General features: G+C 37.0%; 1 protein-coding gene across 2 annotated transcripts; it reads right to left on the bottom strand.

Moving 5' to 3' along the window:
* Positions 1 to 884: 884 nt before the first annotated feature.
* UBXN2A (UBX domain protein 2A) lies at positions 885 to 27877 on the bottom strand. 2 transcript variants are annotated; one of them, XR_008528757.1, is made up of 8 exons: positions 27650 to 27877; positions 20532 to 20586; positions 14222 to 14360; positions 13649 to 13755; positions 9483 to 9620; positions 7927 to 8085; positions 4371 to 4708; positions 885 to 2082 (listed from the first exon to the last, which is right to left on the bottom strand). XR_008528757.1 is itself a non-coding variant. In XM_054569152.1 (7 exons), the coding sequence occupies exons 2-7, from the start codon at positions 20570 to 20572 to the stop codon at positions 4516 to 4518; spliced, it is 777 nt and encodes a 258-aa protein (XP_054425127.1). In that variant the 5' UTR covers positions 20573 to 20586; positions 27650 to 27877; the 3' UTR covers positions 4053 to 4515. The 2 variants fall into 2 exon arrangements, 1 of the variants encoding a protein (XP_054425127.1); XM_054569152.1 differs by lacking the exon at positions 885 to 2082 and having other exon boundaries at positions 4053 to 4708.
* Positions 27878 to 27891: the final 14 nt, after the last annotated feature.

Consider the following 27891-nt stretch of genomic DNA (forward strand, 5'->3'; position numbering starts at 1 on the left):
TGGAGAATGACCGCTTCTAGGTGAGGAGTTTCCTTTAGAAGGAATGAAAACGTCCTAAAGTTAGGTTGAGGTGACGGTTGCACAATCCTGTGAATACACTAAAAACTTTGAATGGGTACATTATAAGATACGTGTATTACATCCCAATAAGGTGTCTCTTCTGTTTGTTTGTTTGTTTGTTTTTAAAGGGCAGGAGTGTGCTTCTTCCTACTGGACAGAATGCAAATATGATCTTGAGACCCGGAGTTACACGCTGGGACTGGCAGACTAACAGTACAGGGGTCTGTGCTCCTGAAGTGGACACTACTTGGTCTAAAGCGATTCATTCATTCCATTTTCTACACTTCAATTCTTTTTTTAAATTGAAGTATAGTTGACAATTAACATTATATTAGTTCCAGGTGTACAACATGATTTAGTATTTGTATATATTGTGAAATATGGTTCAATTCTTTAATATATGGAATGGGTACCTTCTTTTCCCTTGATTGCAACCCTATCCATAGTGGAAGGACAATTAGTTAGTGAATGTGCTAAATATTTAATTCCTTGAAAACTAAACATACACTGTTAATCACATCATTCTATATGCATTTTTAGCAGGTCTGGCAACACTTCATCCCCAGTATTTGTACTTTTGCGTAGAATACTATAACTCGCATTTTGAATTGGGTAAACAAAGTCCCTCCATCTCTTTGTTGCACAAAAATGTAATTACTATAAAAGGCATTTGTTCCTAACAGCTACTCTTATACTTAAAATCATGGCATGTGCCTAATGCAATTTTCAGTTAAAAACAGATATGTTAGATTTCAATAAACAGCAATAACCAAAACGCCTGCTTTTTATTTAAAATAAAACTAAAGATTGATATACTTAAAAATATCCGAAAGGATGCACATCAGAATGTTATCAGTGGTTATCTTGAGTGGTGAAATAATAGGTGATTTAAAGATCATTTAAACATACCTGCAGTTTATAATTTTCTACAATGTATATGAATTATCTGTGCAAAAATACATTTAAAGCAAACAACAAAGAGTCAAATATTAGTCTACCAAATAAACCACTGCTATTTGAATATTTACTGTGATGAACAATTTTTTAATGAAATGGTTTGTACTTCGAGAAAGAACAAATAAGTAAATCCTACCACGGAGTCTTTATGCTAGTTCAACTCAGGTCACAAAGGGTGGTTTAAAAAATAAACACAACCATTGAGTTAGTATTAAAAATATCACATTTTTACATTTCTGAGTATTAAGTGAAAGTAACATTGGTTAAAGTACCTGGCAAACAGAAGGCACCTAATAAACATTTGTGAAATCTCAAACTGAATGAGTTTGCCAAATAAAAATGACAAATGCACTTATATGTAACTATTTTATACCAAACAAGTATAAATTACTTCACAGATCCTTTAATAAACAGTATTTCATCCTTAAGACAACAGTTCTTTAACCATTAGCAAGATTGCTTTCAAACTATTTTAAGGCACTAAATTAGATGCATAAATACTGTATTTTCAGCACAATGAAATGTAATAAAAAGTATTCTGAATGAGAGAAGTACATAAAATAAATAAGATCACTTTTGTAACCTTGATAATGCATAGTAATTTAACCAATACATTAAAATCTGCAAAATTAGAAGTGTATGTCTATATACTGGCCCTAACAATGATTTTCAAGAAACTGAAAATGGTTTTGAACTACTTAGTTCAAATTATATTCCACACCTAAGATGTTTATTTTCCATTTTGCCTTCCTGTGATAAATTCAGTTTATACTTTCTAAAATCAACATGTTTTGAATATTTACACATTTAACAGCTTTACAATTGGAAACTTTCAGGTAAAAATCTTCATCAGGTGATTCTCATTTTAGAAAACCTCTGAGGATATTATTCACATCAATGAATGTTTTTACAGTTACAAAAATGAAGGTTATTGCTGGTGGCAAGTCTTTCCCTAGAGGAGCTTCTCGCTGGGATGTATTCTCCATGGACACACAGGAGAGCCTCCAATGTGTCTTCTGGTTAAGTAATTGATTATAAACTGGAAAATCCATGAAAGAGGCTTTTCTATAGGTACAAGACAGATTTCCAATGAGAGAGGCCCCTTTATAGAAATATAGGGAGAATCACATAATGACTATAATTATGCAAGTAGAAATTATAAAATCCTTCATGATAGGCCTATATGAAACATTTTTCTTACATATTCTTGAAAATAAAATAATTATTTTATATTTCAAAGAGAAGTTCACTGATTTTACTGTCCGCTCATTATTTTAAAAATGCCTTTATTTTTGTTTTATTAGCGAGAGGGCTCTACCACAGTTGTAAACATTACTGAAGATATTTATTTTCAGTTACATATCTGTTCATTTCTGGGAGTAAAGAACCAAAGGAAAAGGTTTTCCTTTGTCCTCCTTCTCTTCCCAATAGAGACAGGCCTCTGCCCTCTGGAAGGAAGAAAGCGTCCCTCAGATGGCCCTCAAGGAGAAGCTGTCTTCTGTAAAACAGGTCATCTGGCTGTGTGTGTGGACTTCCCTTTTGTTATTCCTGAGCCTTTAATAAAAACCTCATCTAAGTGTTCCAGCCTTGTCTTAGCCGTTCTTTTAGGAGATAAAGTACAGGTTTATGCCATGATTAGTTCAGAGTTGAAGAGGAGCAGCCTAAGAACAAACCGGCGGACAAAGATAAATCGTGGACTAGCAGCCGTTTCAGAGGAGGGTCTTCCGCGGCCCGCGGTGACGCATGGCGCCGCTTCCTTACTGGGGAAGTTCTCGTGCGGGGTTTCCTGAGGGCCCATTCTTCCACTCCACACCTAAGACTCAAAGGAGATGGAATACACAGAGGCCTGGGCTGCATCCCAGATACGATGAATCAGAATGTCCATGGTAAGGAGTAGCAATAGGCGTCATGAAAAGCCTTCTGAGTGATTCTTACACTAAGGCTTGAGAATCACGGCTCTAGAAGAAGGTCTCTTTCAGGGGGTCCACAAAACTATTTTCATAGTCATATTAAGACGTTATTTGTTCTGTTTTTTCTCATGAACATACAGTACCACTTACTAGAGGCTACATTCACAGCAGGTTGAATGTAGAAACAGATACGACATTCCATCTGTCTCCTGTAAGTTAGACAGGGAAGGCATTTGCAAAAAATGGAATATAATGCCACTTTTCTCACTAAATCTTTTTTGTTGTTGTTTTGGAAAATAAACATTTTTTCATAATAATGTTTATATTAACATGTTTATTATTTTTAAAGGAATAAATATTTGATAACTTAATTTTTAATATAATTAGAACCCACATAAACTAAAGGTCTTGAGGCCATAAAGTTTGCGAGTTGCTCTTCCCAATAAATGTCCAGCCCCCTATGAAAATCACTGCTGACAGGCATGGCTACTTAGCTCCTTGGCACTCTCAGTGAATACCTCACTTTAAATACGATTTGAAACATTGTTTGCAAAAAAACCTCCTAAGCTTATTTTTGGGCAAGGGAATTTAATCTGACAGTGGAACATTGAAGTTTAACCAGTTTTAAAGTCTGGGCAAAAAAAGCATGTTTTCCCTGGTGATATAAGAAGAATGTAATGAATAATCCTTTAATGTATACACAGGTTGACTCTAATGTATAGAACAGAAAACCATACAAGATGCATTTAAAAATATTAATTAGCAATGTGACAACATTGGATTCTAAATAAGTAGTCTCAAATGAATGACTTAACTCCAAACATAAGCTATGAGCAAGCCCCTCATTTTTGAAATAAATTGTTTTTTATTTTGAAATATATAATTTTGAAGTAAAATAGGGGATAAACTGGGGTTTTTGGAGAATTTAAAAAATTACACTTCTTTAAAATGTAGAAATGAGTAGGCAGGTTAATACTGACATTATACTAAGCTACAGAATTTTATTCTTACATGAAAAAACAGGTATTACTGTCAAATTAATATCTTACCATTAGAAAATGCAAATTAGAACACTCTGAGGTTTAGGTATAGCTGCAGTGAAAGCAATTCCTTCCAGCCTTTTGATTGTGTCTCAGGTATAAACTAATGACATTGATGCTTTTACCCTGCCATGTATAATTTTTAATGTATTGCTATTTAAAAGTTCTGAGACAGCTAACATTTAAATAAATCACTGCTGTTCAGAAATGTTTAAATGAATGATGCTGTGAACACACTTGCTGATTTGTACCACATTAAGATACTAAATGATACAGTCATTTAAAATACCTTATGCTGAATAATTGGTATTTGAAAATAAGTATATTTTTCTGAGTAGCCTTTGGGAGGCAGTGCAGTGAACTCAGCTTCCAGTCATGGGTTACTCTCCTGACTTGTACTTACTTAAAACTCCTCTCCTCCGGAGGGAGGTGGATAGGATGCAGACCAGAAGTCCAGCGAACCCGACTCTCCCCCATTCTGGTTTGCAGGTCCACTTAGAACCACGATTTCTCTGCAAACTTTCCACTTAGTGTTTCAAAAATCAATGTTATGAAAGTTCTCTAAAAGGTTCCGTGGTTTTCTGGAGTCTCTGAATGATTACAGCATTCTGTAAGTCTGCTTCTTCCAGGGTAAGTGTCTCGTCTAGCAACCTGAGGCTAGGAAGTGCTGTCGCCAGGGAAAAGGGAGGGCTTCTCTGAGATCCTTGGTACTTTTCGATGAAGTCCTTGATGTGGCGTATCCTGTAAAATAGCACACGCTATTAATATAACTTTATGAGAATCTGAATTAGCTAATTTAAAGTAATAACTTGTGAAGATACCTGGCAGTGTTATTACACAGACACTCAAATTATAATGCTAGAACTGATCGTTCGGGCTGTCTGTTAAAGACTGACCCTTGGTGATAGTAAGGAATTAACCATTAATTATCTTAGGTGTGATATGGGTATTATGGTTACATTTTTAAAGAGTACCTTTTAGAGATGTATTCTGAAACATTTATATATGAAACTATATGAAACCTGGGATTTGCTTAAAAGTAGTTCAGTGGAAACAAAGTCACAGATCATTATCTTCTCTTTTATGTACCTCAAAGTTTCTACAGTAAAAAGTTTACATGTCTACATATCCAGCTCTGAATGGATCAGAAATGGTCCAACTAGTAATCCTGCACAGACAGACACAGGTTCCTCTTAAAAACCAGGTTTTGCTGTGCTTCAAATCCAATTAGGAAAATCCTTCACGGTGCATGTAGAATCTAAGTATAATGAACACTATGTAAAATAATCATTGCAATCTTGAAATTAGCTCAAAATTAAATTCACCTAAGCATGTGTATATATTTAGAGAGGGAGAATGTGTACGCGGTTCATTAAAACTAAGATGCCATTGATTTTAAGACACATCGTTTTATGTATTAAAAAGCCCAGATGACGACAAAATATTTTCTTAACACTTAGAATTTCATTTTATATTTATTGAAAGAGCACTTTTAACTTAATTTCATATAAACATTATCAAATCACTCATGTGCTTCGTAGAATAAAATGGTTAAGTCATTTCTAATACTTGAACATTATTCAGACTCGGATCCTTGGGATCACTTTTGATTCGGTCATTCATGCCCATGTTTTTCCACATGGTACCCACCCTCTGAATCATCAGTTGTGTTGGTGATACAGAATTTCTTGTAAAAAGCACTCTACTGCTGTCTCTGGAATGTTTTTTGTTCATCTGACACTTGTTTGCAGGCTTTGAGGCAGATACTAAGGCAAAAGGAATTGTGACGTGATTGCCATATGGACAACAATGGATGCATCCCCACTGCAAAGACGCGGAAATGTGAAAAACGGTGCAATCCAAGTGAAGGGCAGCGCGACATACCGCGAAAGACAAAATTCTCCCATTCACTCAATTCACTAAAACTCACGAACTGCCACTCTAATAAACCTGTGGGGGTTGCCAAAGAAATCTAGGACATAGTTCCTGTGTATTTATTTGAGTACCAAAAATTGGATAACTAGAGGCTAAAGTTTATGGCAAACAATATGAATATAAAAAGTATGAAAATAGTAAAGATTAAAGGAACCTCAGTAAAAATTGCAAATGTATACTATGATCTTTACAATTACGTCAAGATAATAAAAAAAAATGTGAATCTTAAAAGCTGTAAGAAGATAAAAAAAAAAATACCTGTTAAGCTCAAAGGGAAGCAAAAAGAAGGACTAAAGATCAGTAAGACATGGGATAAAGAGAAAACAAAGAGCTAGATGGTAGTATTAAACTCAACTGCTTCAAGATGCCATACATACCATAAAAAGTGGACTAAACTTCCAATTTAAAAACAAAACCCTGATTAATCATCACTTAACATATATAGTTGGCCAAAGTTTTTTAAACACTTTAGTCATTTGGGGAAAAAAATCTAGGTGACTAGTTGTGATGGGAAATGTCAGAAGTATATTTTGAGCTGGGTGGTACATGTGTGTTTATTTTAACTATGCATACATGAGGTCTGCCTGGAAGAAGTCTAGCCATTGTTACTATAACAAGAATGGTTTGCATGACACTGATGTAACCTGGCAGCTGAGGAGTGGGCTGGAATGCACATGTGTGAACAATGACGACTTCATTGTATTAGTCAGTGGGAGTGGTAGATGCCTTTGTGAGCATGTGTGTGTGTGGCTACAGCATTCAAAATAACTGAATAGGTAGTGCAATGAATCTGCATCAAATTTTGCAACAAGCTTGAACATTCCTCCAGGGAAAATATATGGTTGATTCAGGAGGTTACAGCTCTGGGCAGCTGGTGACTGTCAACTTCATAATGACAATGCTCCCTGTAATGCATCACGTCTTGTGCAGAGTTGTTTTTCTTTTTAAAATATTTTTAAAAATTTTTATTTATTTTTAGAGAGGGGGAAAGGAGGGAGAAAGTAAGGGAGAGAAACACTGATGTGAGAGAGAAACATTGACTGGTTGTCTCTTGAGTACTGGCCCACAACCCAGGCATATGTCCTGACTGGGAATTGAACTGGCAACCTTCTGGTTCACAGGCTGACACTCTCAGCTGAACCACGCCAGCCAGGGCATCGTGTAGTGTTTTGGTGAATCATCAAGTCATCCAGGTGACTCAGCCCGCATATAGCCCAGATTCGGCACCCTGCAACTTCTGACTTTTCCCAAAACTAAAATCATCTTTGAAAAGGAAGAGATTTCAGACTGTTGATGAGATTCAAGGAACTAAGACAGGGCAGCTGAAGGTGACTGGAAGAACTGTGTGAGGTTCCAAGGTGTCTACTTTGAAGGGGACTGAGGTGTCATTGTCCTTTGTACAATGTTTCTTACATGTTGTATCTTCTTCAATAAACGTGTCTATTGTGCATAGTACATGGCTGGATGTCTTCTGGACAGACTTTGTATATTTTAATTATCTGTATAATATTCCCTAACAAATTTTTTAAATGTTTTTAAATAAAGAAGGAACATATATAGTATGTTCCTACTTTTCATTAAAATAAAAAAAATTAAGACGACTTAAAAAACTGGAAAAACTCATCAAACTGATAATAGTGATTATCTCTAGTTGATGGATTTAATTTGACTTCAATTTCTTTCAATACTTTTCTGTATTTTCATTCTTTTTCTACCATTAACACAAAGATACACATATAATGCTAATGACTGATTTTTAACACAGATTAAAAAGAATTCTTTTAAAATTATGTATCCAGTTAAACAGGAAAATTTATCAAATGAAAAGAAAGATAATCCATAAAACAGACTGAAAATACTTCATTAATGCCCAAGAATTTCCGCTGTCATGATAAATGATGTTTAGAGAACCGTTCATTAAGATCCTTGGTTAATTCTTAAAATGACTCTTGACTGAATTTAATAAAAGAAGTAAATATTAAAATCAGGAAAAAAAATCAAAGATAATGAAATGAAAGACTCACCTATGAGACATGTTAAATTTCTGAACAATCCTTTTCCCACTGGCTAACCAGATCTGTATATTAGTGATGGGTTCCAGGTTGTTTAGTGGGACAAGAGACAAATTATTTTTCTTCTCAACTTCAATACTTTTTGCTTTAGAAATAATTTTTGGTGTGGCACTAAAAAAATCCGGACAACAAAGTCAGGTGTGTGGTTTTTTTCATTAAGCAAAACTTTATCATTAAAAAATTACTACAAACATTTTACATTAAACATAGCTTTTAGGAAGATTTTAGTAAGTCACAACTGTTTCCTCAGTAATAACATAAAGATACTAATGTTAATTATGTCCATTATATATGATTATAGAAATCTAATGAAATTATGCCTATCCAAGTTATTTGTAAACTTGTAGAAAATGCTACAGAAATATACTGTTAGTACTGTATTGAATAATTTGGACTTGATCTTCACCCACTAAAAGAAATTATAAATTCTCTGTAGAGATAAGTCCCTGGTGAAAAAAAGGAAACAGCCCTGGCTGGTGTGACTCAGTGGACTGAGCGCTGGCCTATGAACCGAAAGGTCGCCAGTTTGATTCCCAGTCAGGGCACATGCCTGGGTTGCAGGCCAGGTCCCCAGTTGGGGGCATGCAAGAGGCAACCAATTGATGTACCTCTTGCACACTGATGTTTCTCTCTGTCTCTTTCTCCCTCCCTTTCCCTCTCTCTAAAAATAAATAAATAAAATCTTAAAAAAAAGTATTTTCTGATAATTCTGAAAGTCACATCCAGATATTTTTATATATGTGGATGAATCTGAATATACCTTACCAATCTTGATAATTAATATATGAGAATTCATAAAACTAAAAGTGATTCCACATCTAACCTCTTTGCATATCCTGTTATAAGGCATAATGATATAATGATAATAGATACTATGATATTATGAAGACTTCAAATTCTGAAAACAATTAAAGGTTTTGATATTGTAAACATCTGGAAGAAAATGACTAACACTGTTTACATCCTTGTATATATTTATTACTTGATGATAAAGCTCATTTTCATTAACAGAAATAAAAAATTAAAAAAAGGTCTTGATACTGATACTAATAACTTTATCAGGCATTTTTCATTTTTATTACCTCAAAATTCAGATACTGATCATAGGACATGATGCTGGAAGCAGCAGTAAGTGTACAAGGGAAGGAACCTTGTATCCGAAAGCCAGCATACGTGCTCTGACTTTAATGGCAAAGCTCAAGCAGTGGGCGTAAGGGAGAAAAAGAAAATGATTCATCCATCCCATTTTGCCTAATGTCCTCAGTAAGCCAGGCCCTACAGATTTGATGAAATCAAACAAGGCTCCAAGATATTTTTACTGCAATGCCAGCGTATGTTAATTTACACCAAGGTAAATACGACCTAGAGGAGTCCTCATAAAAGCATGAGAAATGTTTCCAGGGGGAGGAGTGGTAAACTCTGTACGAGTGGTCTCCCTGGGAAATAACGCTGGGCTGCGTACGAGTCAAGCCTCAGCTCTGGAAAGCGCAGGTCCTGAGCCGACTCACCTGCCCAGTCTGTGACCCTGCCCTGAGAAGGGCTGGAACACAGGCTTCGTTGACACACATACTTCATGTTTCTTATCTTCAACTTTAACATCCACCTCCTCTTTATCGAAAGTTCCCTCTAATTCTAACGGCAATTCCCTTGAAGGGAAAGAAAAAAAGTGATAAAGCTCACAGGAGTTTTTTCTTTCTCTGAAAAACATGCTCTATATGCAAAAAGAACTGAAAAACATAGAAATAAAATATACTCTTTACAATAAAAACTGAATGCATTTAAAATAGTTAAATAGTATGAATACCAAAAACCAGGAAGAACAACAGAGTAATTCTTAAGACTGCAGATTCATGAACAGCTTGAGTTATTCAGCAGTACCTAGAATAGCACAAAAACCATGAGGTACTTGATGACTGTATGCTGCTAAATTTAAACGATTTGATCATTTTTATAGGTGTCTGAATAGAGCTAAAAATGTACTAGAAAAATCAAGCTCTCATTGCAATTTTTAAAGAAAAATACAGATTTACTCTGGAAATAATAAATAAAAATAAAATATGAAACATGTTAAATTTTTGAAAACTGGTTTCCCATTTCATGCCCCAACAGAGAGATTAAAGTAACACAGGCTTGAGCTCAGCCTGGGGCTTTGTTGGCACACCACACCGCCTCTCGGTTTGACTCCTACACCTTAACAATCCCCAGAGCAGTGCTGGGGGCACTGCAGGAGGTGGACAGAGACCTGCTGAATCTTACGACCTGTTAAGGGCACTTGAAAGTTTACAAGATCTTGGCATATATTAATTACAAGCTAAGAAGTTACATGGGGAAATTTTTAACAAACTACAAATTTTAACAAACTTTTACAAAATAACTGATTTATTCTGACGTCTGAAATAATACAAATTTATTTACCATATACTTATGATTTGTGTACTTTTCTGTATGTTATACTTCAAATTTTTAAGTTTAAGAATAATACATGCATGTTCTAAAAAATAAGGTATAAGAAAAGTAAACACATCAACTTGAAAGTGATAGTCCTTATACCACTCTTACTTTAACAAAACCTTTGATTTTTTTCGTGTGTGTGTGTGTGTGTGTGTGTGTGTGTGTTTGCCATAGTGGGTATCAATCTACACACACTATCTGCAAACTGCTTTTTTAAAAAGCAATACACCATTGAAATCTTCTCATGTTAGCATATAGATATGTCATTCATTTTACCACATACACACTATTATCCTGTTATAAAGTAGATTAAATAGTATAAACATATATTATTTCTAACTTTTCCTACTGATTTGCAAGAATTGTGTATATGGTCCATTTATATGACACATATATGTTTTTAATATTTACATAACCAAATTTATCCATCCTTCTTATATTGCTTCTAGAATTCATGCCAAGTATAGCTATATGCAACTACACGGATGGATATCCCAAAGAAGTATGTTGAGTAGACACAAAAAATAAACACATTCCATTTACATAAAGTTCAAAAACAAGTAAAATGAGCCCTGGGTAGTGCAGTTCAGTGGATTCAGTGCTGGTCTTGGAACCAAAAGGTCGCTGGTTTGATTCCAGGTCAGGGTACATGCATGCAAGAGGCAACCTATTAAAGTATCTCTCCCTCTCTTTCTCCTTCACTTCCCCCCTCTCTAAAAATAAATAAATAAAATCTTTAAAAAAACAGATAAAATGAAATTACAGTGGTTAGGGATCCGTGCTACCTGGGTTAAACTATAAAGAAAAATAAATGACTATTAAAGTTAGGATAGCATTACTTCTGTGATATTCTTACTCATAACATGTAATGTTAATTTTTTCATGAAGACAAAATTAGATAAATCTGAACTGAGAGACAATCTATATAAATCTGTATAAATTGATCCATAATCTTCAAGTGTCAAGGTCATGAAAAAAAAATCAAAGAAAACTAAAAAACTGTTCCATTGTGAAGGAGACTAAAGAGACATGACATCTAAAAGAAATGAGTGATTCCAAATTGGATGCTTCTGCTAATGAAGGATAATATTATGACAAACAGTGAACCTTAAATAGAGTCTGAGGATTAAATGGCAGTAACATATCAATTCAAGGTTGTATTGTGGTTATGTAGGAAATGGCCTTGCTTCTAGAGGCACCCCTTTTAGCAACTTAACTCCCAAATGGTTTTAGGAAAAAAGTTCTTTATACTACACTTGCAACTTATGTATAACTTTGAAAAAGATTCAAAATTAATTATATTACATATTTAAAGCAATTTAAAATCTGTATTATATTATAGAGATATATATATACACACACACAAGTAAACAGAGATATATGTGTGTGTATACACTGAAAATTGGTTACTATCAACTCTTCTGAATTAGAAACTAACAAAAAAAGTGCTTTGCACCATACATAAATCGATGTCACACCTTAAAAAAAGCACTAAGGAGAGACTGCCATGAAATACAAATTTAATATTAACTTTTTTGAAGCACAGAGGCATCAATAACTGAAAAAAATGTTCACGCCTTTAACTCATTATTTTTCTCCTAGCAATCTATCCTGAAAGAGTGGTCAGAGACAGTGGTCAAAATTTAAACACAACTATAATAACACATAGGAGTAAGCCTTCAAGACCTTGGACTAACTTATGGTTTCTTACATCTGATACCAAAAGCAAAAGTAACAAAAGAAAAAACAAATAAATTAGACCTCATCAAAATGAAAATCTTCTGTGCTTCAAAGGACATCATCGAGAAAATGAAAAGACAATACAAATAATGGGAGAAAAATCTGTATTTTCATTTTTTATTATTTTTAAAGATTTTATTTATTTATTTCTAGAGAGGGGGAAGTGAGAAAGAAAGAGGGGGAGAAAAACATCGATGTGAGAGAGAAACATCAATCAGTTGCCTCTTGCACATGCCTCAACCAGGGACTGAATTTGCAACCCAGGCATGTGCCCTGACACCGGGGATCGCTTTGCGGAGCGATGCCCAACCAACTGAGCCACACTGGTCAGGGCAAAGGAGAAAATCTTTTAAAATCATGTATCTGATAAGGGACTTGTATTGAGAATATACAGAGAATTCTTACAACTCAACAAGAAGGTAAATAACCCAATTTTAAACGTAGGCAAAAAAAAAAAGAAACAAAGGATTTGAATAGATATTTTGTTGAAAGAAGATACACACAAGGTTAGTGAGTAGATGAAAAGATGTTCAACATCATTGGTCATTAGGGAAATGCAAATCAAAACCACAATAAGCTACCACTTCATATCCACTAGGACAGTTATAATAATAATTTTAAAAAACTGACACTAGCGGGAGCTGGTGTGGCTCAGATGCTTGGGTGTCCTCTCACAAACCAAAACTTTTGATTCTCGGTCAGGGCACATGCCTCAGTTGTGGGGTTCAGTCCCCGTCGAGGCGTGTACAAAAGGCAACCAATCCACGTTGCTCTCACATTGACGTTTCTCTCCTTTTCTTTCTCTCTCCCTCCCCCAATCTCTCTAAAGTCAGTAAGCATGTCCTCAGGTGAGGATTAAAAAAAGATCACTACCCACCTCCCAAAAAAACCCTGACACTAAAAAGAGAAGATGAAAAAATTACAACTCTCATACATTGTTGGTGGTGGGAATGTAAAATGGCACAGTCACTTTGGAATACAGCTGGGCAGTTTTTCATAAAGTTATACATCGAGTTAACAATAATTCTGTCCCTAGACCTGAGAGAACTGAAAACATAGGTCCATACAAAAGTCTATACACAAAGTTCACAGTAGCATTATTCATAAGAGCCAAAATGTGGAAATGACCCAAATGTTGATCCACTGATAAATGGTTAAACTAAATGGTACTTGTGCAATAAAAATCACCATTCAAAGACTATAAAGGTATTTAAACATAAATATTAAACATAGCGACTAGGATGTGGTATTAAGTAATTCTTGGCAAAGTGAATTAGCTTAAATCAGATTTTGATTGATCAGAATTAAAATTCCTACACTTTAAAAAAAAAAATTAAAATTGTGGCTCTCTTAAGAAAACCTGTTCTATGAAAATCTGAATTTGTAAGTATCTGTGAATGTGTAGGCATGTGTGAACAAGATTAGAAAGGATTCTTCCAAATGAAACATGCCAAAAATATCCTTCTATTTACAGACTGCTTACCCTTTTTTGATGGCGTTCAGAAACTGCTGACTTGCACCATCTGAATAACTTCGGAAATCATCATTGACTGTGAATCCATTTTTCCATAATTTTATACTTACATCTACCTGCAAAGCAGTAAGAAACAAAATGTATCATGTTAATCAAAAATATACTTCTATATGTTGTAGAAATGCTTATGTGCACTTCACACTTGTCACACAATATTAGTAAGATGTGTACTCAAGGACTGGGATTTAATAAAATGTATAATTTTTACTGCGTCATCAAGAACATTCTTAACTGAAACTAGTGTTTATTTCCCCCCTGCAAATGCGGGCAAAGAAAACAAACTACTAACTACTAAAAACTAGGAATACGAACTACTAGTATGTGGTGCCCCTGTCTTGATTCCTTCTCAGGTGCCAACAGCTTTCCTGCCCAACATCGCTTTCGCAGCATTAGTGCGAAGTCAATGCGGTACCCAAGTGAACGACATCTCAATGCTATGAAAAGAGTTTGGACCTCAGGGACTCAGCTACAAGGTCCATCTTTTGAGAAACACTGGAAAAGAAAAAAGTTACGGGCATTTACCTCTTTCTTCTGTTCAGCGGCAGACAAGCATTTGGCACCAACCTTCTGAGCTTCCTCAAAAAGGCTGTCAACAAAATATTCACAAGTTGTTTGTCGATTATCACTAACGGGTTGGCGGTCAGATCCTGTTTCACAAACCCTTTATATACGAAAAAAGAAAAATAATCATTACTGACTACTAGTGCTTTAAAAATGTACATAAATTATTCTAGTTTACGGATCTTGTACTGAGAGGCTATGCTACTTCTAAGTCCACAGTTTAGATCCTCTCCCAAGTTAAGGTATTAATAATAGATATGTGACCTTGGGAAATCATTAACCCTTTTGGTCCAGAGCTGGGTTTTCTCAAGTTCAGGCTTTGTTGTGCAGGCTGCCCTACGTGTTGTAGGATGTTTAGCAGCTTCTGTGGTCTTGATGTATTAGATGTCAGTAGCATGCAATCCTTCCTCCCCCAAAGTGCAACAGGCAAATACATGCCTGGGGTGAGCGTGCGTGTGAGTGAGTGAGTGAGTGAGTGAGTGAGTGTGTGTGTGTGTATCTTACCAGGCTGAAAACTACTGGTCCAGGGTAAAAAATGTCTTCTTTGTAAAGGACTCAAAATGGCTTTAAAAGGGGGTTATAATGTACTTTTTGGAATAGAAAGCACTCTTGAAACGAAAGGTATTGAATCCATTGGGGACTGTTACAATCACAGTTTTGCTACTTTACACATTTCAGAATGAGATTTCCCACTGAACACGTTCATTTCTAGTGGTTTAATACTCTCCTCTTTTTTTTCGTTTATACAGGTATAATTGACATATATTACGTTAGTTTCAGGTGTACAAACAATAATTTGATATTTGTATAACCTGCAAAATAATCACCACAATAAGCCTAGTTAACATCTGTCGCCACGAGTGATGAAAGCTTCTAAGACTTACCTTACCAGCTTTCAAATGTGCAACGCAGCGTTTGTAAGTCTAGTCGCCATGCTGTGCATTGCTCCCTGTGACTTATTTGTTTTACACCTGGAAGTGTGAACCTTTTGAATCCTTTCACGCATTTTGCTCCCTTATGAATACTGGTTTTCATTTTGTATTTATATAGGAAATATTACCTAAGATTTGATGGATAGAAAAATTACTTCTGGCTGATCTTTTTTAAAGCCATATAGAAGATTCATAAATGTTCTGAGATATAAATTCTTAGAGTCAAGAAATAACCGGCACTTTGTGTAGCTCTTCTGCTGTGCCAGGGACTACAGATGCTCTTGCCACATTTGATAAGTAAGGAAAATGAGTCACAGAGAGGTGAAGTTACACGTCTGAGGTTACGCAGATAGCAAGTGGCAGAAACAGAAGTTAAACCCTGTTAATGTCTTCCACGTCTATGTTCCTAACCATAATATGCTATGCAGGCTCTCTCAACAGCTAACATTCACTGAGCATTTATTAACACATGTTAGGAACCATTCTAAGTACTTTACATGTGTTTAACTCATTCAATCCCCACAAAGATCTAAAAGGCATGTATTGTTTTTATCCCCATTTAATAGATAAAGAAAAAGCCGAAGTAATTTGCCCGAGACCACAAAGCTATTGGGAGGTGGAGCTGGAAACTGAATTCAGGTTACCGAGGCCTGTGCCCTTCATCACTGCCCTAGACTGTCTCTCAAACTGGCATTATATTGTTATCAAATTACTGACAGGGCAATATTTTAATTTAAGCACCTTCTTTTTACTCTTCTAGGTAATTCTATATCTACTCTTAAGACGCTCCACATTATCATAAGGTATTAGTTACGCCTTTTCCAAGGCAATGACATGATACTTAACACTCAAAAATAATCACACCCTAAGATGACTTCTCACAATACTAAGGATTTCCTCCTTTCTTTAACAGTAAAGCTGGGTGTCAGTAGAGGATACTGTCTAAAAGCTCAGGGCCTGGTGTTTGCTTAGGCACCTTCACTACGCCGTGTTGACTTTGGGTAAGGAACTTAGCCTCTCTGGGATTTGGCTTCCTCATCTGCAAGATGCAGATACTTCCACCTATTTCATGTGGTTGCTGTGACCATTAAACGCAAATACATGTACGGCCTGTGCCTGGTATACAGTATAGACCAGTACACATACTGGCAAACAGTAAGTGCTTAAATGTTAGATAATATCATTAGAACTGCTTTATGCACTATCATTTTTAATTATTTTTTTCTGTTCAGAAAGCAGTTTATACTTACTTACTGAGTACTAAGTAGAAAGCCAATAAAGCTGTGGGCACCCAGGCTAGCTGAAGTTTTATTTCTTTTATCTTGTTTGGTAGGTAAATTCTACTGAAATTTATTAGTTAATTCAAGTCATTCAAATATTTATTCAGTACCTACTATATGCTAGGTGGTAGGGAGATGCAAAGACAAGTAGGAAACAGTCTAGGTTTTTAAGAGGTTCAGAGCACAGTGTGTGCAGGTGCATCATAAATAGCTCTATGCTCACAAATTTGATAAATTAGATGAAATGGACCAATTCCATGAAAGACAGTCTCACATAAGGAGAAATAGATAATACAGATAGGCCTATATCTATTAAAGAAATTGAATCAATAATTTATAATCTTCCAAAACAGAAAGCACGAGGCATGAATTATTTCATTGGTGAATTCTATCAAACGTTTAAGGAAGAAATGATACCAATTCTCTACAATCTCTCCCAGAAAATAAAAGTGGAAGGGAACACTCCTTACTCATTCTATGAGGAGAGCATTACCCTGATACTAAAACAAATAAAGACATTAAAAGAAAGGAAAACTACAGACAATATCTCTCATGAACACAGATAACAAAATATTAGCATTATAAATCCAACCATATGTTTAAAAGAATCCTACACCACAGCCAAATAGGATTTATTCCAGGTATGCAAGGCTGGTACAACATTAGAAAACCAATTAATGTAATCCATCACATCGATATACTAAAGAAGAAAAATCATGCGATCTTAACAACAGATGAAGAAAAAGCATCTGACAATGTCCAACATCCATTCATGATAAAAAAAAAAAACCTCTCAGCAAGGTAGGAAGAGATAGGAACTCCCTCAGCTTGACAAAGAACATCTATAAGAAACCTACAGCTAACGTTATATTGAATGGTGAAAAACTAGACACTTTCCCCCTCAGATCAGGAACAAGAAAGGATGTCCCTTCTCATCACTCCCCTTAGAAGCCATACGGGAAATCCTAGCTAAACCACTAAGACAAGGAAAAGAAATAAAAAGTACACAGAGCAGGAAGTAAGAAATAAAACAATCTTTGTTTGCTGATGACATGACTGTCTACATAGAAAATTCCAGGAAATTAATAGAAAAAAACTCCTGGGACTAATAAGCAATTATAGTAAAGTTGCAAGATACAAGATTAATACACAAAAGTGAAGTGCTTTCCTGTACACCAACAATTAACAATTGGCATATAGAATTAAAAACACAACACTATACATTAGCACCATTTGGCAAACTTCACAGAACTATACAACCCAGAGAGTGAACCCAAATGTAAACTATACGTAATAATAATGTATCAGCATTGGTTTCCAACTGTAATGATTATACCACACAAATATAAAATGTTAGGAACAGAATAAACTGTGTGCGTGTGTGTGGAGGAGGGCAACAGGGGTATGGGAACTGTGTATCTTCTGCTCAATTCTTTTGTATATGTAAACTACTCTTAAAAATAAAGTTAACTAATAATAAAATAATTATATAGGAGCATGAAAGACATTACTGGACAGAGAGGAAAAGAGTAGGAAAGTATACCACATTTAATAACTTCTTTATAATTCAGGAAGCCCTTTATACTTTACTATATTAAGCTATAACATAGTAAAATATGTGATGGACATACTGATGCACATGGACTTGCCTTAATACTAAATATATCCAGAGAACTTCATTATTCCATCTTTGTCTGCTACTCTGCCCTCCTTTTCTTTGCTTGTCACTATCGTTTTATGATTCGAGTATCAATCCTCCTCTTCAGAATTTGGAAACCAGATTACCAACGTTGCTATGGCTAAGTAAACACTCTTGACATCTCGGGAGTTTCTCTAGTAATAAAAAGGACATAAGTTTCAAGAAAGGGATTTTGAAACATCTATTTAGCTCACTTCCTTATCACTACTATGTTCTGTATAAAAGGTTATCAGATAGCTGCTGTCCAAAGAGGGGAAGGATTTGCATCTGTGTATGCTTTGGTAGCACTTAGGATAAATATGGATCTTCACCATTTATAGCCTTTGAACAACTGATATACTTAGAAAATCAGTCTTCTTTTCATATTTTACTGGACTATTATTTCTAACAAAATCTGTTTTTGTTACAAAGAAAATTATATGCTCTATTGCTAATATTTTTGTGTAGACATCTTATTAATTACTTAATTAAATTCAAAATACTGATACATGCTACAACAAAGATGAAGCTCAAAAACATTATGCTAAATTTAAAAAGTCAGTCACAAAAGATCACATATTATAGGATCCCATTTATATGAAATGCCTAGGACAGGCAAATCTAGAGACAGAAAGTACGTTAGTGGCTGTCAGGGACAGGGTGCAGGAGAATGGGCGGTGACTGCCAATGGGTACAGGGTTTCTCTCTGGGGTGACGTACACGTCATGAGATCGACTGTGGTGATAGTTGCATGGCTTTGTGAAGGTAGTAAATACCACTGAAATGATTACTTTAAATGCATAAATTATCTGGTATGTGAGTTAAGTCTCAATTAAGATATCTAGTTAGCCCTAGCTGGTGTGGTTCAGTAGACTGAGCACTGGCCTGCGAACTGGAAGTTTGCAGGTTCGATTCCCAGTTAGGACACCTGGGTGGTGGGCCAAGTCCCCAACTGGGGGTGTGGGACGGGCAACCAATTGATGTTTCTCTCCCTCTTTCTCCCTTCCTTCCCCTCTTCCTAAAAATAAATAAATAAAATCTTTTTAATAAAAGTCCTAAGTTAATTTTAGTCTTTTAAATCAGCCATTCAACGTATTTCTGGGTAGAAAAGAGTTAACATAGTGGGCCTGACTGCTGTCCTTTCGAAGGCCTGCTCACTTTCCTTATGAGAGTTTGGAATTTTAGTTTGTGACTAGCCCCCAGTAAAAAGCCCAGGCACACTTTCAGTGACCTTTCCTGGTAGATACCATTTCGCATGTGCTGTCATAACTTAATACTGGGGGAATTAAGTGTGTCCCAGGTGACTCCACTGGGCGAGGACTCTTGGACGCCTGTGCCTGGTTCCCCCTGGACTTCGCCCCACGTGCTTTCTCCCTTTGCCGCTTCTGCCTTGTGTCCTTCCGCTGTGATAAATCACAGCCATCACTATGGCTCAATGCTGTGAACCCTCTCAGCGAATCATCAAACCTGGGGGTGGTCTGGGAGACCCCCGACACAATCTCACAATTATACAGTTAACATCAAATACACATAAAACAATAAACACTTTTGTGAGAAAAACAATGTTTGTTAGGTACAGAAGCATTTACAAAGTATTTGTAAGTGTGAAGCACATACTTTTCTGTCTCCTTAAATGAACTACGAATGAAAGAAATTTACTTGAAGGATTTAAAACAAAGCATAATATTCAATACAAAATATATTTCACTTCAGATGGGTGAGAATAAAGTAATCCACATTGGTAAGAGCCATAGATTTTGCACCTACCATTCACTGAGTGCCTTCTATATGCTAAGTGCTTTATGTTGGCTATTCAATTCTACCAGAAATCTATCAGGTACCTAGGTATAGCCCCAGTTTATGGATGAGATATTGAAGCTCAAATAATCTAGCTAAATTGCTCAAAGTCCAGAGAGGTAGTGTAAGACAGAGATGGGATTCAAACCCAGGTATATCTGACTCCAAAGCCATTATATTTCCACTGTGACTCTAACACAAGAGGCTAATGAAGCAGTTGCTTGCATTTCTCACTTACATGACAGAAGTGATACGTGAACAGAGAAAAAGTTAACAATTTTTTTTTTTGCCAAAGAAGAATGTGTTTATTTCATTTAAATTCTTAAAAATACTTTTGGCAATTGTCACATAAACTTTCCTAACAATTTTTAAAAATTAATAATAAGATTTAGTGACTTCACTAAGATCCACTGATTGTAGCGATGGTAAAAAAGCATTACTTTAAAATATATTACTAACAGGTATTTAACTGAGATCATCATAATAACACTTACTATCCTAGTCAGTGAAATGTAGTAAAAACAGAAAAGGATACTAACAAAGGAATTAACAACAAAGAAACTTCATAGATTAAATTAACTTACCATTCTTCTTTTATACTTTCAAGATTATCTACTTCTTTCATTCTCTTCTGCCTTGCTGTAAAGGTAAAAAAAAACAAGAGCTAAAGTTGCAAATTTGGTATTTTAAATGAATTCATTCCCATGCATGCATTAATGTTCTTTACCATAAGTTACTATGTATCTCTAACGTAGCACTAAAAGGGTCTTAAGAAGAAGAAACCAAACTCAAAGCTGTCACTAGGATATACAGTGAAATCATTATGTTTTAAAGTTACTTGAAATAATTTCTGTGTGGTGTTGCCTCCAACTTGATAGTCAATTCAGTTAGTTTGCATCTTAAGTGTGTAGAATATTTTTATTGTTCCAAAGCTGACCTAAAACACATACGTATATTCACATCCGTCTCTTAGATAAAGAGTAATAGCACACAAATGTGCTACGTGAAGTCAAACACAGACAATAGTTGTGAACTGCCTGCCTAGTGCCACATTAAAGTTGTCAGTTGTCAAAATTCAAGTTAGGAAAAATCAGGTCTGTTTTATCTGATTTGGAATGTCTGGTTATTTAACTAAGGAAAACACACCAAACTGATTATGGAGAGAAACAAAAAAGAAATCAATGGCATTTTAATGTTTTAAAAATTAAATAAACTTAAAAAAATACTAGAGTGCAATCCTTTAATAAGTCTGTATGTTAGTCACCCCCAAACTACATTACAACTTTTTAATGTGCGCCTAACACAATATAGTTTTACTGATTTTAGAAAGAGAGAGAGGTAGGGAGAGAGTACAAGTAGAACATTGATTTGTTGTCTCACTAATTTATGTACTCATTGGTTGATCCTGATGTGACCTGACAGGGGATTGAACACGCAACCTTGGCATATGGGGATGGACCTCTAACCAACTGAGCTACCTGGCCAGGGCCAAAACAATATAATTAACAATATGTTATTATTAGGTCACGACAGATTGCTTATGATATCAAGGTCCCAGAGACTACACTATAGATTTAAAACTAAAGAAAAACACTTTACCCACAAGGAGACATAATCAAGCTTGATTTCTACAAAGCATTAAAAATCAATTCTCAAATAGACTGCAGCAAATAAGAACACGTTTCTTAAATTCTCCCTGGAGAGTACATATACAAAAAGCAAATACAGTACTGCTATTTAAAAATGTTAAGTTTTAGCTCTGGTTGGTGTGGCTCAGTGGACTGAGTGACGGCCTGCGAACCAAAGGGTCAGGGGTTCGATTCCCAGTCGGGGCACATGCCTGGGTTGTGGGCTGGGTCCCCAGGGTGGGGCACGTGAAAGGCAACCACACATTGATGTTTCTCTCCCTCTCTTTTCCCTCCCTTCCCCTCTCTAAAAAATAAGTAAAATCTTTAAAAATAATAATGTAAGTTTTAAGCATATTTAAACAGAAAGCAGATGCCAGTCATAGCCACCGAAGGTCCATCAGACCCATTCCAAAGCAATGAGAGCCAGAAGAAAATGGGCACTAGGAGTGGTCTCCTGGGCCCACTCGAAAGTCTCCAAAGGATCTGGCGAGGAAGGTAATCTGGGTAACTGTGGACTCGGTGGCAGCCTCTCATTGGGTAATTCCAGAGTCTGATTAATTTTAGGTTCTGACTTCCAGTCTCTTCCTGGCTGATGGAGTTGGGCCCACAACCACAGCCAATTTGGCTGGAGCACTAATTCCCCGGTAGCCTCTGTTTTGCTAGGAATTAAAGTAGAATAGTGGAGTCTGTTCTGGAAAATACCCTTGAAAATTGTTTTACATACCTTTATTGTTTTCATTATGACTTGAATACAAGCTGATAGTGAATTTATTTCTTAGCCTATTCATGAGAAAATTGTGACCAATTCTAAAAAACTAGGTGAAACTGACAGGAAGAAAGAGGGAGGGAATTCAGAGGGCGGAGGAGTGAGTGCGGAGCACCTTCAACAGCGTTCCCAACTCTCATTTCAGACTCTGCCTGTCAGCCAGAGGGCAAAGCCACACTACTGCCCCTTTAAACTATGTGCCTATGTTACTTTGATAAAAAGTGATATATTTAAAAAACCCCAGAATTTTGTGTTCACTAATATTTTCTAAAACTTTAACCTTGACAGCTCATCATTTCTAAAACTTTAAAAAAAAAAAAATTTTTATTGATTCCAGAGAGAGAGGAAGGGGTGGGGAGGGGGGAGAGAGAGAGAGAGAGAGAGAGAGACAGACAGAGACACACACCCACGCACTCCCCACCCCCAACTGATTGCCTCCCACATGGGCCCGACCAAACTGCAACCCAGACATATGCCCTGACTGGGAATCAGAGCCGCGAACTTTGAGTTTACCAGACAACACTTCAACCAACTAAGCCATCCTGGCCAAGGCCCTATAATTATTTAATTGCTTTTCTTTAAAATTTGCTTTCCTTTCCAACAAACACAAAATAATAGAGAAAAATATAAACACCCAACCCTACCATTCAGATTCAGAAAAATTTACCTTTCGACTTACTTGCTTTTTTGTTTAAGAAATAAAACATTACACAGTTAAATACCATTTAATATTTTAAAATATTTAATAGTACTTAATATTTAAATACAATATTTAAAATAAAAAGATTTAATACTAAAATATTTATTAAATGGCATGTCTTACATATGTCTTATTGCATATTAATTATACCCAAGTAAATTTTTTAAAAATATTAAAAATGTACCTTAGACAGCAACTACTGTATACCACACATGAGTCTGGGTGTTTGGGGTACATACTGAACCGAAGAGACAAAGATCCCAGCCTTTGTGGACACTGCATTTTGATGGGGCTGTTTGCTTTTTCACTTGACAGTTTTCCAGCATTTTCAGCTACTCTAAAATAATCCCTTAGTTTAGATATGATCCTCATTGTACCCTAAACATAACATATTCATGCCACTTCTCGGTTCACATTGGAACTATCCTTCTAGGCATTGAAATCCTAATTATCCTTCTAGGTATTGAAATCCTAATCATCCTTCCAAGATCCACTTGTACCACAAAGGTGAAATAGTAAGCCCTTATTAATACTCCCCTCCTGAAGCATTTATATTTTTGGCGTTTAAGTCACATTGTCGGATACTGTGTACTGTTGTTACTGTTGTGTTTTGTAGACTCTCTCCTGGAGGCATGATCTCTGAGGACAGGTATCATGACTTACCCATCTCCTGTTTCTTCCACAGCGCCCAGTTAAGTGCAAAGCAAACAGCAGCTACCCTTACAGTATTCCACTGTTTCCCACTGAGAGGTTACTGTTCTCTAGCAAATTATAATATTTTTCATCATTTCATAATTACAGGCTAGTGATAAATGGCTCTGTTTGTTTTACAGCAGCACAAGAGAACTAAGAGACCTTGGTTTCACACTAACTTGTACTGGAATACTGGCTATATCATATTTGAGCTGGATGACCTTACGACGTGTTATTTAACTTCTCTGAGTCCCAGTCACCCAACCCGTAACATGGGAGAGTTAGCCTCCTCACGCTGAAGGAGAACCTGAAAATATAATGCTATGCTCCTTTCTCTTTTCCCATCACACTGTCACGACTGTGTTACGAGGATGGGTAAGAAACAACTTCAGACTTAGTCTTAAAAATTTTAATTTTGACCCAGCGATGAAATTTTACTTTTGATTTCATTAGTTAAACTTTTAAAAACATTTATATATTTACTGAACCTCTTACTACTGTGTACAAGGCACTGGTTTAGAATCTATGATAGAATGATCAATAGGACAGCTATAGTCTCCATTACCAGCAAGTCTACAGACTAACGAGGAAAACTATACTAAATTACTAATTACAAACATCATGTAGAAGTAACAAGTGATTCTAACATGGATGTAAAGTCACTATCATTTTAGGTACTTTCTATCATAAATTAGTACTATAAAATTTATATCCATTAAGTAAGCACAATTATCACAGTCATGAGACACAAATGAAACTAAGTCATGTTCTGTACAGAAGAGAATAAAAAAGCCATCTGACAAATATCTAAGTTACCATCATGAAGTGGGTCTCAGAATGGACAGATGAAAAACTTCCTCATTTTGCTTCGGTTTATTTCCAATTAGTACCACTACCGCCTTATATTTGTACTGTGTATCAGTTTACCAAACACCTTCCCAAATATTATTCCTCTTAGTGCCAGCAATTGCAGAGATAAAAATCAGTCAGGAGAAAGAGTAGACTGAGTTTTTGGGAGCATATCCACTAAAAAGAAAATCAAGTCAAAATAGACTTAAGTCTTTTCAAGGTATACATTGAATTTTGAATGAAAAATTTACATACTACCAATTTTATTTTTATAAACAGGTAATTTGTTTAAAGATAAGAATTTCTATCACAATATTATGCCACTGGGTATGCTACCTTTCTGCAGAAGCTGAAGTTTCTCCTTAAGAATGAGCCATTCCTGGCACTGAACACGAGGGAAAAGAAACCAGTGGGTCACATTTCCACATGGGGCTCCTTCACTTAGATCTTCTGTGGAACAGAATTAGGACTTCAAGCGCAAATTCTGGTAGCACCAGAATCAGACACTTTGAGAAAGATTATTTGTATATTTTATGAATTCTAGTATACTGTTAAGTAATAAAAAAATGAAACCTTTTGGAAAGTATCAGCTTATCTGAACTGTCTATAATCACTGTAAATAAAAATTTGTGTCTCCTAGAAAAACTGTGAGCTATAAGCGCCCATGGACCAAAATGATAGTGGCAAAAGTAATTTAAATGAGAAAATCCTAAGGGAAAGGTGCAACTTCAACAGAGATTGTCAAGGTCACCGGGTTAGCCATCCTCTGATACCAAGACATTCTCATTCCAGAGTTTCTGACATGTTATCTACCTTGCTAAACTCACCTTGAATACAATCTCCTTTAGAAAAACTTGCCATGATTTCTCCAAAAGGTTATGTATGAATATAGATTTACTAACACAGTAAGGAAAGATCAGTTATATATTCTTAGAATTTGCCGTATCTTCCCAGACACAACAGTCACCTCCAGCTGGTTCCTCACATCCATTCATGCATGTCCCCATCCAATCCGACTTCTACACAGATGTCAGGGTGACCTTTTGGATTAAGATACAAATTTGATTGTGGGACTTCCCTGCTTAAAACCCTTCCAAGAACTCCCATTGCTCTTTGAATACGGTCCAAATCCAGATAATATTACAGGGGAGTTCACTGCACTGTTCTCTCACTACATTTGAGTGATTTGAAAAATTCTCTATACAAGTTTTGAAAAAGAGCAAGGAAAAAAAAAATTGGCTGCAAATCCTTAACATTGCTTAAGGGGCCCCACATGGTCTCTCTGGCCCTAACCACAGCTCCCCTTTGCTTTCTACATTCAATCCAACCGCTTTGACCTTTCAGTTCCGAAATCTTCCCAAGCCTCTGTGGAACCTACTTCCTTTGCCTGGACCCTTCTTCCTTCCTTAGAGAGTCACCTCCACCTATTTTCACTGACCCACACCTCAGTTGAAGATGACTCCCCGAGGAAAACCTTAAATGATTTCCCTGGCTGGGATAAGTGCACCCCCAACCCCTTACTTGCTCTCCCAACACCCTACATTCTTCTTTTTTTTAGCTTCTATCTCCGTTTGTTGGCATTTACTTGTGTGATAATTTAATATGTTCCCCCAGTGAGAACGTAAAGTCCTTAAAGGCAAAATCTATAAAGGTTGCCATCATATTGGCAACAGATGGAAGCACTGAAGTGAGACCTTGGTCCTTAAGTTTGGCTGAGAGAAAGTTCGGAGCCAAGAACTCTAATTACAAGAGAAAATTTCTTCAGAGTGTCGCAGAGGCTGAAGAAGGGAGCCAGCGGGGCCGCGTGGACTCCTTGTGTTCCTGGTTCTGCCCGCTGCTAGGGCTTCCGCAGGGTTTTCCACCCTGGTGACCTTCTGTACTTGGCCTTTCTCCTCTGCTCATGGCTGTCCCACTGCCTGCTAGATCAATGTCATTGGCATTCGGCTCTCAGTAGGTACTAAAAATATGTGAATGGTAAATCAAGTAATCAACATTAAGAAGTAAGTAAAAAGTATGCAGGTAAAAGGTTTACCACAGTGCGGGTACAGGAGTCAGTGATCGTAAGTACTAGTGTCTGCTAATGCTGCATTCTGCCTGCATCATTATTATTCGTGTGCTTAATCACGCCCTCCATTCGGCACACAATTCTCACTCATTTATGGATTCCACCAGTGCCTAGCACTGTTACTGTTTTACATAGATGCTCAACACTCCTTGAATTAAATTGTATTTAAAGTCAGTGTGACTTTTAGCATATTTAGAGAGAAGACACAATTCCAACTTTTAAAGTTTGGCCCATGAAAACTAAACTGTAATTTAAAAGCTTATAAGCATTCCCCAAACACACTTGAGCCATGACTATGAAATAAGGAAGTGGATCTTCATGTTGTTTACACGATCTCTGTCACACGTTCCAGTTCCACCTTAACGCCAGTACAGACTGTCAGTTTCTTATCTTCATTTTCAATGATCTCAAATTACAGACGAAGGAACCAGCATTGGACACCCCATGCTGACGTTCATTATTGGCGAGAAGCAATAAAATGTGAGTAAAAAGAAAAAAGCACACACAAAGAAAAAAGAAAAGTGAAGTATGGCAACAGCGAAGATCAAACCCGCAAAATAAAAGAGAGTTGTGAGAGACTGGGACTGAAATAAACGCTGCCAATTCAAAACAGACACGCCTTGGATTTCCTCTGTTCTGTGCTTCTGCCGCGACCGCCTTTGGAGTTTACGCGCGTCTCCGGAAGGAGAAAACCACCGGCGGGCTCCCACGGAGTTTGCACCCGGGACGCAGGCCGTCGGCTGCCGGGAGCAGCGGCTCACCTGGGCCGGGCGGGAGTCTCGCCCGCCCCGCGCCGCCCGACGGCGCCTTTTCGGGATCGCAGACGCGAGCTATGGGAACCCAGGCTCACCGAGACAAAAGACGAGCGCGGCGGCACGTTCTGACCCAGCGATCCCTCCGCCCCACCCCGCCCAGGCCGGGAGACGCTGGCCCGAGCCCCGCAACGAGCGGACCACTCAGCCCCGCACCCCGCCGAACGCGTCGCGACCCCAGGAAACTACCTCCGGGCGTGGCCGCTGGAAGGGGCCGCGCCGTGCCGTCTCCTGCCGGCCTCGTCCTCAATTCGCTCGGGGGCTGCGGGCGCAGCCGTCGCCGCACCGGGGCTCCTCAGTGCCACAGCACCGCGGCCCTCAGGCCCTCTAAGGCTCCAGAGCCGCGCCCCCGCTTCGCAGCCCGCCTCCCTCCGCGACCGCCGCCGAGCGCCGCGCGCGCGCCGAAGGGGACTTTGCGCAGCCCCGAGAGC

This window comes from Pteronotus mesoamericanus, unplaced genomic scaffold (assembly GCF_021234165.1).
Source record: "Pteronotus mesoamericanus isolate MK-2021 breed Mesoamerican mustached bat unplaced genomic scaffold, CSHL_Meso_final contig_101, whole genome shotgun sequence".
NCBI classification, from domain to species: Eukaryota; Metazoa; Chordata; class Mammalia; order Chiroptera; family Mormoopidae; genus Pteronotus; species Pteronotus mesoamericanus.